The 13,193-nt window shown below is 36.2% G+C and overlaps 1 protein-coding gene and 1 long non-coding RNA gene across 5 annotated transcripts in view; one reads left to right on the top strand and one right to left on the bottom strand.

The window, feature by feature from the left end:
- The window catches only part of LOC123651727, a 31,860-nt gene extending 27,407 nt beyond the window's left edge, over positions 1-4,453 (bottom strand). Inside the window, exon 1 of the long non-coding RNA XR_006740601.1 lies at positions 4,311-4,453. This is a non-coding gene — a long non-coding RNA (uncharacterized LOC123651727). The remainder of the gene's footprint in view (positions 1-4,310) is intronic.
- TFEC (transcription factor EC) overlaps positions 1-13,193 on the top strand; it is a 76,855-nt gene that overhangs the window by 42,760 nt on the left and 20,902 nt on the right. The window contains exon 1 of one of the 4 annotated variants that reach the window (XM_045576143.1): positions 4,651-4,870. The exons of the other annotated variants lie outside the window; for them this stretch is intronic. Within the exon in view, the coding sequence (XP_045432099.1) occupies positions 4,805-4,870 (66 nt within the window). The 5' untranslated portion in view covers positions 4,651-4,804. Of the gene's footprint in view, positions 1-4,650; positions 4,871-13,193 lie in introns of those variants that run through there. 4 annotated transcript variants of the gene reach the window in all.

Raw genomic sequence — 13,193 nt, 5'->3', positions numbered from 1 at the left:
CAGGAGAACAGGAGTTGTTACCAAAATAAATGTGAATGAATTCTAGTGAGGTTAAACAACAGTTGTCCATTATGGTAAGCTTAAAAAGTGAGGGTACTTACTACTAATAATTATTATTAACTAGAGGCCTGGTGCACAGATTTATACACCGGTAGGTCCCTCAGCCTGGCCTCCACACTCTGGCAATCTAGGACCCCCCCCCCCCCCCGAGGGGGGGGGGGATTTTCGACTAACAGTTTTGACCTGCGGGGATCAGGCCAGAACCAACAGTCCAATGTCCCCGGAAGGATATAGTAATGCACGAAGTGGCAGGCAGCTGGGGAGGAGCCCAGGTCAGACACCACACTGGGCCCTGCTGTGCCTGCTGCAGCTGCAGCTTGGCAACGCCCTGCTGAGGAGACAGGAGAGCCTGTGCTGCCTCAGATAAGCTGGCCAGCCATTAGCACAGCATCTGGCTCCCATTGGTCAGCTGAGCAGTGTTCCCACTGTGGGAGCGCACTAACCACCAGGGGCAGCTCCTGCATTGAGCGTGTGCCCTCCTGTGGTCAATGTGCATCATAGCAATCTGTTGACCAGTTAATTTGTTCAGACACTTAGGCTTTTATATATATATATATATATATATATATATATATATATATATATATATATATATATATATTTCACCTGCTTTTGACTGGCAGTTTTATAAATATTTTTTTCTCTAATTCTCATACAAATAGGCAACATCTCTGGGGCAGTCTACCATGTGTTCTTAGATGCTGTACCACTCCTTTGTTGTATAGTCTCACTAGAAAAAACTGGGATGTCAGTTAGTTATCCCAGACCACTGCATATAGGCTTAACTAAGATTCATGGTGTAACTCCTGTTCATGGGAAACTTGGAAGCTGCTGACTTGCAGCTTGCGTTACTTGGGGAAGTTCTTCACATTAATCTAGCTTGAATGAAATAGTTCAAGATTTTCACAGATCTTTTTAGCCCATATATTTCTGATCAAGAAATGAATTCATGCATTGAGTGACTGGACTCAGAATAATTAAACAGAAGTTACATCTCAATTTTTATTTGGTCAATAAATTTAACCACCTATAATTTAATTCTTACCACAACAACTATGCAAACAGGATTGGGAAGGGTCAAAGAGCAAGAAACATTTAAGCAAATTAATTGTGCTTTTCTCAACAACTTACCTTTCCAGTTTTCCAGTCTCCTTAGTGTGAATGGTGTTTTTCTCTTCCCTATGTGGTAGCCATCTTCTCACATGATGATATCCTAGAGCTCATTATAACCAATTTCTCTATCTCATAACATTTACTTTACACTTTTTGGCCATTACATCCTATTTTTTCCTAGTGTTCTTACTTCACCAATTGTTGAATCTGTGGAGATTGCATATCAATTGATTGACTCTATCATTGTTTTCAATAACTATTAAAACTCACATTTTAAAACTTTTCTTTAACTTGCCTAGAGTCTTTGGTCAAGCACTATAACCAATATTCTTGCAAATGCTCTTAACATGTTATCTGTTTCTTTCATGTTATTCTACTGAGAAAACCCCAACCCTAGTTAAGCTTATTTTTCATCTTATTCCACATCTTCATCTAAGCAGTGAACGGATGAAAATTTCACCACAATGCTCGTGGTCCTCACCTCGAAGTTTCACTGGGACTCTCACTCCTTCCAGATAATGCTATTACCATTCCCTGGCAAATCTTCCCATTAATTAAGATAATACTTTAATACCTTCTCTCTCTTCTCAAATCTCTATGATTTCTTGTCCATGCTCAATTTTTCAGCTGATTTCTCTTTCACATCACATTTCATAAATCCCAATCAGATTAGGATGTACTCATTAGTTTTTACCATCAGTTCTATTATACTGTACCGTTTGTATATGCTTTCATTTTCTTCTGCCACCCCTTCTATAAAAACAGAATAATTGCCCTAGCTCATACTCTAAAACCAGCTCTACTACTTGTGTCCTAGACCCACCCATTCTTGTCTTCTTAAGCAGTTTCCTTCTCTAAATAGCAATTCCTTCTCATGCCATTAGTCTATTCTGACCTAATGGGTTATACATGTTTGCATCACATTAGTTTTTAATAAGACTCTTTAAAAATAAAAATAAACGAATCAACTCCCTTTAGATACCTTTTCTCTCTTGTTACCATACCATTTCATGACTCTCGTTATGCAAAAAAGCTACTGGTTCCATTTTTCACCCTGCCTCCATTTCTTCACCATTCACTGTCTACTCTCTGATAGAGCTGTTGTCCTTCTGCTTCTAAAAGGAATCTTAAAACCAACCAGTGTCAAAACAAACAAATCGAACCAAACCAAAACAGCAACAACCAAAAAACAATAAATGCAGAAGCCAACAATAAATTCTCCATTCTCAGCTGACTTGGCTTCTTGGTGGAATTTGCCATGGTTGACCACTATCTCCCTCTCTAAGTACTACCAGGGATTCTGTGGCGCCATATTTTCTGGGTTTACACTATCTTGCTGGTTCTTTCTCCTCTAAGATTTGTCTAATTGCTAAAGTGTCCCCAAGCCCAAACTAACAGACCCTCTTTTCTCATGTATCTATACATCCTATTGGTAATATCAACCCATTCCAGCCTAGATTTCTCCCTTAGATGCTGGACTGATATATTCTACTGTTTACTTGACATCCTTAGTCTTTCTAAGTACATTACACTTAATATGACTGAAAAGAAGCTTTTGTCTTCCCCAATCTACTTTTAGCTCATTTTGAAACCCACAAGTAATTTTTCCTTGCTTCTCTCTTACTCCCACACTTCTACATCTATCAATATGCCCTTCTAAACAGTATCCAAAACTGCTTGGATTGCACGGCTTCTTATCCGCTCATCTACTAAAACATTTCCCAGACTACCATCATGTGTAACTCGAACTTCAGAAACAGACCCCAACCTAACTTCCACGCTACCTCTTGTCTTTTATAAATCTTCTTTACACAGTAATCAGAATGATCCTCACAAGGCAAAAATTAGATCCTGTTTCTCTTTGTGTAACATTCTATTAACTTCCTGAAATCTTCAGAATATAATACAGATGCTTTACTGGAGTCAGCGCTTTCCTTTAACCTTGGGTTCTGGCCTTCATAGTCTTCTTTCTGTTTCTTGAACACGGAATCATATTATCACCTCAGGATCACTGAACTTCCTTTATGTGGCTTGGAATATTCCTGTGCTAGATCTTTTTTTAAAAAAAATATATATCTTATTGATTTTTTACAGAGAGGAAGAGAGAGGGATAGAGAGTTAGAAACATCAATGAGAGAGAATCATTCATCAGCTGCCTCTTGCACACCCCCTACTGGGGATGTGCCCGCAACCAGGTACATGCCCTTGACCGGAATCGAACCTGGAACCTTTCAGTCGGTAGGCTGACGCTCTATCCACTGAGCCAAACCGGTTTAGGCCTGTGCTAGATCTTTGATTGGAGGCCTTCTTTCGTTTCAGACATTTAGTCAATATCACCTTATCAGAGAATCCTTCCACAATCAACCTTGCTAAAACACACATCCCACCACTCCCTAAATCAATATCTCATTTTTGTTCCCTCTTACATTTATGATTTGAGTAGTACAAATTATCCTATTTATGATTTTACTAGAGGCCTGATGCACAAAATTTGTGTAAGAGGAAGCCTTCCTTCCCCTGGCTGCCTGCACTGGCTTCCCTCTGGCACCCGGGACCCAGGCTTCCCTCACAGCCCGGCTACATTCGGAAGGACGTCCAGTCTAATTAGCCTATTACACTTTTATTATGATATTATAGATGTACGTATCCCTAGAGAATAAACTCCTTGAAAATAGTGTTTTTGTCTGTCTTGTTCACTGCTGTGTCTGGAGCCTGTTCTTATTTCATTTTCAGCAGCCTGCACAATGCCTAGCACATCATAGGTACTAAGCAAATACATGTTAAATACATACTATAAAGTTCACACAGGGTATTGAAAACATTTTTCCTATTATCCAGTACAATTTAAAATTTTTTAATGGAAAAAAAACAGTAGTAGTAAGGATATCAACAATAACAATAGCTACTGTACCTCGGGAACTTATATGTGAAAGACAGGGGAAAAGCTTACTGTGAAAAATTGCATTTAATCAACACAGCAAACATATGCACTAGAGACTATTATTACCTATTACCAGTTTACAAACAAGGAAAGAGGTTTAGAAAAGTTCAGCAAGTTACGCAAGTCTATACCGATCGTGAACAACAGGGAAGGGGTTTGAATCCAGTTTGTATGATTCCAAACGCAGCAAACCTACCCAATCAGCTGTGCAGCCTCAGAGGAAGTGCGGAATCTTGGTATTTGAAAGGACATTCGCCTGATCTGATCCTCTGCCACACTCCGGCAGAATGCTTGTTTAGCCTTTGAGTTTGGGTATGCTTCCTTATAATTTCCACCCATTGGTCTAGTTTCACCCCTTCCTTTCCAGTGACATGGTTGTGTTGTGCATAGTAAGTAATTTCTTTTATCGTATGTAGGTATTTTTCAGTCAGGTGTCTGTAAATGCTGGTGGCATTTGGCAATCTCAGTAACCTGTCACAGTTCAAGATGATTCCAGAGGGGAGGGTTGAGTAAATATTAACAAGCCCCTGTGCTTGGTTGGAACTTGAAAGGACTGCATAACATCCAGCATTTCTCTGTCACAGTCTAGATCAGATTAGTTTTAAAGTCCAAGGAAGAGCCAAAGTTCACCTGAGTGCAGACATCACTGCACAGCACTCATTGTTTGTTCATAAGTTTAAGGAAAAGACAATGATGAAGGAGAAAGAGAAAACCATTGCTATTGTGAAGGTTATAGACACTTCAAAGTTAAAACTGGTGAGCAAGTATATTTTGCCATTCTTTCAATGTTTGGAGATAAAACTACCTGAAATACTGAACTTAAACTTTATAAACTAATAGTCAGTAAAATAAGAAATGTTTAAATTGAACTTTGAAATGTATAATATGTAATCCTCTGTATTAACAAGCTTGTTTACTGACAAGATAGTTCTTAGTGTTCAGAATGCAGTAAGCTTTTTTTTTAAAGTAAAAAATTTGTTAAAAATAAAATAATGTTTTATTGTGACTGTTATCAAAAAGTGGAGTTCCACTAATTATTTATTGTAGTGTTTACATTAAAATAATGACTATTTTACTCATTTTGAACTACATAAATTACATGCATATAAAGTGCATGATACAAAGGTATTTACAAGTCACCATTCTCTGTTTTGTATTTTATCTTTTCTATTTGAGTTATAAGCCAAACGAGTACAAGGGATCTCTCCCTCCTGCTCCACATATTATTTTCATTTACTTAGAATAGAACAATAATAATAATAACACAGTGGGACTTCACAATGTTTGTCACTCAAACTTCATAGCTCTACTTTAGTAACTAAAGTTAGCAGGAGATCAATTGTGTGTCTTAAAACAAGGAAAAAAAATAGTTGAACACATTTACATGAATAAATACCCGAGAGAACAGAAAATAATATTTAAATGCTAGCTTTCCCAGTATGCATACATTGTGTGTATAAGCTCCTCTGCAGTGCTCCCTCTTTACACCTGAAGTTTACCTCTTTTTGGTCGATAGTTATTTTGTCTAATGGTCTCTTGCTCACTTTGATCATTTTAGATTCATAATGAATATCTTCATAGAAAGGGAAAATAGAGAATCCAAAAGAAATCAAAGTTTTCTGTTTCCCATAAATATATAATATAGACATCATGCATACACATACATATATAAGGGTTCAGGATATTTTTTACTATTTATATTTTTAAAATATCTGGAAATTATATACACATAATTTAAGATATAAGGAAAGATATGTATATATAGAAAATAATCTTCCTTAGATGTATCTTTCCTTATATGTTAAAGTGTGTATACATTTTCTTATACTTTTCCTTATAATGAGATTATCTGGAAGATAGTTATATCACACAGATTCACAAACATAGAATATGCATGATGCATATACATACATTATACCTATATGCATATGTACAAACATATACCTCAAAATATTATCTGCATTTCAGATAAATACTCAATTTTTAGGAATATGGTGAGTGTAGACTATGATACCCTCTCTCTTGCTGAGTGACATACATGAACAGGGATAGGACAATATATAAATTGAAATTTTAAATCATGGCTAGGTTAATTAGTCGTATAGGGTTTTAGTGAAGAAAAATAAAACAGACTGTCATGAGGAAGTATGTTACAGATGATTGGGACATTAAATTGAGGTTTAAAACACAGGTTGGCTTTTGATACTTAATGAGGACTTTTGTGGTTCAGAAAATAGCGATTGGAAAGAATAAAACTGAGAAAATATGGCCCAGTGGCTCCCAACTTTTCTGAGCATTCAAAACAGTTCTTGCCATTAAAAGTGTTATAGCGCCGAAACTGGTTTTGCTCAGTGGATAGAGCGTAGGCCTGAGGACTGAAAGGTCCCAGGTTTGATTCCAGTCAAAGGCATGTACCTTGGTTGAGGGCATATCCCCAGTGGGGGCTGTGCAAGAGACAGCTGATGGATGATTCTCCCTCATTGATGTTTCTAACTCTCTATCCCTCTCTCTTCCTCTCCGTACAAAATCAATAAAATGTATTTTTAAAAAGTGTTTCGGCAAGGACTCTTTCTATAATAGAGTCAGTAGTTAAGAATCCAGCCTTGTGTCTGCAGACCTAGGTTTAAATCCCAATTCCCCTATTTATTATTATTTTTAAAAGTTACCTTTATTGTTGAAAGTATTACAGATGTCCTCTTTGGTGTTTTCCCCATTGAACCTCTCCACCCATTCCAGCTCCTCCCAGACCTTCACCATTCTATTAATGCATATAAGTTCCCTGGTTAACCACTCCCCCTGCCCCTCTCATATAGCTTTCCCTCGGAAATTCGTCAGTCAACTCCATGCTTCTGTCTCTGGATAGTTTTTATTCATCAGTTTATTTTGTTCATTAGATATCAGTTCATTTGTTCATTTGATACTTATCTTTCTCTGACTGGTTTATTTTGCTTAGCATAATTCTGTCCAGCTTTTGCAAATGGTACGAGTTTTTTCTTTTTTGCTGCCATTAGTATTTCATTGTGTGAATGAACCACAGCTCTTTTAATCCACTCAGCTACTGATGGGCACTTGGGCTATTTTTGAATTGTAGCCATTGTAAATTGCACTGCTATGAACATAGTGCATATATTTTTTCTGCTTGTGTTTCAGGTATCTTAGGATATATTCCTAGAAGTGGGATCACTGGGTCAAATGGGAGTTCCATTTTTTTTTTTTTTTTTAAGGAAACTCTAATCTTTTTTTTACAGTGGCTGCCAACTTCCACCAAGCCCCCTATTTATATAACTGTATGGCCTTGAGATAATTACTTAACTATTTTTTTAGAGTTTTAATTATTTTATATTTAAAATAGTAATTATGATACCTCATAGAGCTGTTAAAAGATTACTAGAGATGTTATTAGTTATTATTATAAAGCCTACTTAGATTAATGGCTGGCAAAAATAAATACTCAAATATCTATGACAAAGTATATATGTTAAGATAATGTTTATGTTTTATTATCTTTAATATTTTATGTATGAATTCATAGATTCCTTGTGGCAATAATCTTTCCCTCACCCTCTCCCTCCCACTGGAGTCTGAAATCTTTTGTCTGAAGCCATAACTTAGGGTATGTGCATGTGGTGATGAGAAATCTTTAAAAATTTGACAATCGTTTTAAATAATGTTGACTAGATAATATAGGGCCAACAAGATTTGAAAGCTAGATAAAGAAGTTTGAGTTTAATATATGAGTTAAAGGGGAGATATTTTATACTTTAGATTTTGAGCTTGAATAAATCAGAGGAAGTTGTGTATTTTAAATAGATGTAGAGGATAAGTTGGGAATTGAGAGGAATGGAGGGATACTAGATAAAGGGACATAATTTATGCTTATGGCCCTGTGGTTCATGAGGTACAAGAACAGATAAAACAATTTAAACTGATAAATTATTCTATATAATAAAAGCCCAACAACCAACCACTGGAATGACCAGAACAACCGGTTGACCAGTCGCTATGACATTTATTGACCACCAGGGGATAGATGCCCAACGCAAGAGCTGCCCCCTGGTGGTCAGTGAGCTCCCACAGAGGGACCACCGCTCCACTGACCAGGATGAGCAATGCTTCCACAGCAAGCCAGTCCCCGCTGGCCACACTCCCCACCAGTGCACAATGCATGCACCAGGACTCTAGTTTAAAAATAATAATAATAAATAAAAACATCATGCAAAAGTGAGTGATAGATCAAATATAGTGTATAGAAAGGAAAGAGAGAAAAACAGTCAGGAAAATGTGGAATTTTAGGGTCAAATTATGTATGTTATCCTTTAGTATGTGTGGCCCAATAAGAGTAAGTGGACATATGAATATTTTCACAGTTTACTTAGAGGTTTCTATAATAGTTTAGAAACTAAATTTTATTTTTTTCATATGTAAGCATTGATTTTAAACATAGACAAAGCTAAAGTTTTCAAGGATTGTGGAAATTATCTTCTCAAAAACTAAGTGTTTTATAAAAAAATGAGGTTGAATTCTATCAGATACTTTTTTTTTTTTTTACTGAATCTACTGAGGTGATCACAGATTTAATTTTGTCTTTGAGCATCCTAAAATGTACTTATGGGAAAGACAAATTGATCATAGCAAGTTATCCTGTTAAATTTTCTTGGATTCATATAGCTAATAAAATTTTGCTTAAGATTTACAGTCATAAGTGAAAAGGGCCTATAATTTTTCTTTTCATAATGTCGTTGTATGATTTAAGTCTCATTGGATTGGGACATATTCCCTCTTGTCTCTGTTGTCTGAAGATGTTTGTACAAAATTGGGATTTTTTTTTCTTAAAAATGTAACACTTTTGCCCATAAAACCATCATGTCCAGATTTTTTATGTACAATATGTTCAAAGTTTATTTTGATAGTTTTAATAATCAAAAGACTGTTTAAGCTATTAATTTGTTCTTCAGTCACTTCTACTAAATAATACTTTCTAAAATTTATCTTTATTGTTGAAAGTAGTACAAATGTATTTTTTCCCCCCACTGATCTCCTCAATCCTGTACCCACCCCTCTCAGGCCTTCATCACACTATTGTCTGTATCCACAGGCTATGCATAAATGCATATGTTATTTTTCAATAAAAATATGCACTTTAAGCATTCATAAGCACTGACAAATTATTGTGGGTAATATCTCTTATCACCTTTTAAATTATGGTAAAAATGTACATAAAATTTGCCATTATATACAGTTTAAAGTATATAATTCAGTGACATTAAATAAGTTGGAAATGTTGTGCAACCAATACTACTTCCAGAGTCTTTTCATCATCCCCAAACAGAAACTTCCTCCTTTAAACAATAGCCACTCATTTATCCTTGCCCTCAACCTCTAGTAATTGCTACTTACTATCTGTATGATTTTGTCTAATTTGGTACCTCTTATAAGTAGAATCATATAATATTTGCTTTCCCCCCCTGTCTGGCCTATTTTATTCCATATAGTAATGTGATCAGGACTTTATTTCTTTTTAAGGTTTTATAATATTCCATTATAATATATGCACATTTCATTTATTCATTCATCTATAATATTATGGGCATTTAGGCTATTTCTATCCTTTGTCTACTATGAACAGTGTTAGTATAAATGTTGGTGTGTAAGTATCTATTTAGGTCTCTGCTTTTAATTTTTTTGGTATGCTGGTATTCATAGAGGCAGGATTGCTGTAATTCTACGTTGAACTTTTTGAGAAAAGATCATACTGTTTTCCATAAGGCTACGCCATTTCACTCTCCCAGCGGCAATGCATCAGGGTCCCAGTTTCTCCTTGTTGTCACCACTTTTTACTTTCCTTTCATTTGATAAGCCATCTTAATGAGTGTGAAGTGGTATCTCATTATTTTTAAGATGACATTTTATAATTTAATATTTTTTATTGTTGACACTATTGGAGATGTCCTCTATTATCACTGCCTTTGCCCTCTCTACACAGTCCCCACCCTTGTCCCTGGGCCTTCACCATACTATTGTCTGTGTTTATGGGCTTCGCATTTATGTTCTTGAGCAACTAATCTCCTCACTTTGCTTTATCCATTCTCCCTACCACCGTCCTCTATGACATTTGCCAGTCTATTCCTATGGTTCTGGCATATTAGTGAGAACATATGGTATTTGTTCTTCTATGACTGTCTTATTTCATTTATCAATAGTATAAAAATCTCCAGATCTGTCAATACTTATGCAAAAGGTAAGAGCTCCTTTTTCTTTTTTTACAGCTATGTAGTATTCCATTGTATAAACATACCACATCATTTTTATTCACCTATTTACTGATGGGCACTTGGGCTGTTTTCTGATCTTGGCTATTGTAAATAAGTTTGCTATGAACATGGGAGTGCATACGATCTTTCTGATTGGTGTTTGAGGGTCCTTAAGATATAGATTTAGAAGTGGGATTGCTGGGTTAAAAGGCAGTTCTATTTCTAATTTTTTGAGGGAACTCCATATTGCTTTCCACATTGGCCGCACCAGTCTGCATTCCCATCAGCAGTGCACTAAGGTCCCAGTTTCTCCACTTCCCTGCCAGCATTTATTTGCTGATTTGTTGATAGTTGCCATTCTGAACAGTTGTGAGATGATACCTCATTGCAGTTTTAATTTGCATCTCTCTGATGATTAATGACGTTGAAGTGTCTATTCAGGTTCTCTGCCCATTTTTATATTTGATTATCTGTCTTCTTTTTGTTGAGTTGTATAAGTTCTTTATATATTTTGGAGATTAACCCCTTATCCGATGAGTCATTGGTGAATGTGTTCTCTCCTACACTGGGTTCTCTTTTGGTTTTGTTGATGACTTAATTTGCTGTGTGAAGCTTTTTAGTTTGATGTAGTCTCCTTCGTTTATTTTTTCCCATGTTTTCCTTGTCCTCAGAGACCTATTGTAGCAAAAATATTACTACAAGAGACGTCTGAGATTTTACTGCCTATTGTTCTTCTAACATGGTTATGGTTTCATGATTTACATTTAAGTCTTTCAACCCATTTTGAGTTTATTCTTCTTTATGATGTACGTTGGTGATCCAGTTTCATTTTTCTTGCATTTACCTGTCCAGTTTTTCAACATCATTTATTGAAGAGATTAATGGTTGACAAAGGAAGCAAGATCATACAATGGAGTCAAAACAATCTCTTCAATAAATGATGTTGAAAAACTGGACAGTAAAATCTCAGACGTCTCTTGTAGTAATATAATAAGCATATTATGGGCATCCTTCAAGATGTCCTTCCGGATGAACTTCCAGACAACCTTCCAAATGATGGGGCTGCAAGGGAAGCCTGGGTCCCAGGTGTCTGCCAGCAGCCGAAGGGAAGCTGGTGCTGGCAGCTGGGGAAAGGAAGGCCTACTGTTGTAAAAATTTTGTGCATATGACCTCTAGTTGACTTATAAAGGGCATGGGTTGATTTCTGGGCTCTCTATTTTGTTCCATTGGTCTGTATGCCTCTCCTTGTCCCAGACACAAGCTGTTTTGATTATAGTTGCTTTGTAATATAGTTTGATATATAGAATTGTGATACCTCCAACTTTGTTCTTCTTTCTCAAGATCACTGGTACTATTCAGGGTCTTTTTGGTTCCACATAAGTGTTTGCAATATTTGTTCTAGATCTTTGAATGCCATTTGCATTTTAATCAGAATTGTATTGAATCTATAGATTGCTTTGAGTAGTAAATTTATTCCTAGGTATGTTATTTATTTGTTGTATTGCAATGGAAATGGAATAGTTATTCAGCTGGCATGGCTCAGGGGTTGAGCATCGACGTATGCCAGGAGGTCACAGTTTGATTCCCAGTCAGGGCACAGGCCCAGGTTGTGGGCTTGATCCCCAGTGTGGGGCATGCTGGAGTCAGCCAGTCAATTTCTTTCTCATTATTGATGTTAATATATCTCTCTCCCTGTTCCTTATTCTCTGAAATCAATAATAAAAACATTAAAAAATTAAAAAGAAATAAGATTGTTTTCTTCTTATTTTTTCCTGTTAGTTTATTACTGGTGTATAAAAATGCCACCCTTTCTGGATATTAATTTTGTACCCTGCTATTTTGCTGAATTTTTTTATTAGACCTAATAGTTTTTTGGTGGAGTATTATGGTTTTCTATGTACAGTATCATGCCAGCTGCCAAAAATGACAGTTTTACTCCCTCCTTTCTCATTTGGGTGCCTTTTATTTTTTCTTCTTGTCTGATCATTATGGGCAGAAATTACAACACTGTGCTGAATGAGAGTGTTGAAAGTAGACATCTCTGTCTTATTCCTGATTTTAAGAGAAAGAATTTTAGCTTTTTCCCATTAAGTATGATATTGACTATAGGTTTCTGATACATGAGAAGATGCTAGGTATGCTTTCTCTTTGATCCAGTGAGTTATTTAAGCTCACTGTTCTTGATTTTTTGTCTGGAAGATTTATCTTGTTTTTATATTGAAATGTTAAAGTCCCCAATTATGACACTATTGCTGCCAATCTCTCCCTTGAAGTCCACTAAGAGTTTCTTTTAAAAAAATATTTAGGTGTTCCTATATTTGATGCATATATGTTTTCAAAGTTTATTTCCTTATATTGTATAGATCCCTTAAGTATTATATAGTGACCTTTTGTTCTCTTTTATGGTCTTTGTTTTGAATTCTGCTTTGTTAGGTGTATTGCTATACCAAGATTTTTGTTTATTTATTTCCATTTGCATGGAATATTTTTTTCTATCCCTTCACTTTCAGTCTGAGTGAAGATTTTTCTTCTGAGGTGGGTCTCTTGTAGACAGCATATATATAGTCATGTTTTCTTACCCATTCAGTTATCCTATGTCTTTTGAATGGAGCACTTCTTCCATTTACATTTAAGGTTATTATTTACAAGAGGCCCAATGAACGAAATTCATACACTCATGGGGAGGGGGGGTGTCCTTCAACCCAGATTGTGAGAGGGCGCAGGCCAGGCTGAAGGTCCCCACCAGTGCATGATGAGGGTGAGGGAGGGACACAGGAAGTTGACCAGATGGGGAGAGGATCACTGGAGGGCTCCAGGATGTGCCTGGC

This window comes from Pipistrellus kuhlii, unplaced genomic scaffold (assembly GCF_014108245.1).
Source record: "Pipistrellus kuhlii isolate mPipKuh1 unplaced genomic scaffold, mPipKuh1.p scaffold_m20_p_10, whole genome shotgun sequence".
Taxonomy (NCBI): Eukaryota; Metazoa; Chordata; class Mammalia; order Chiroptera; family Vespertilionidae; genus Pipistrellus; species Pipistrellus kuhlii.
Note: the sequence above shows the minus strand (reverse complement) of the source record. Positions and strands in the feature narration are given on the sequence as shown.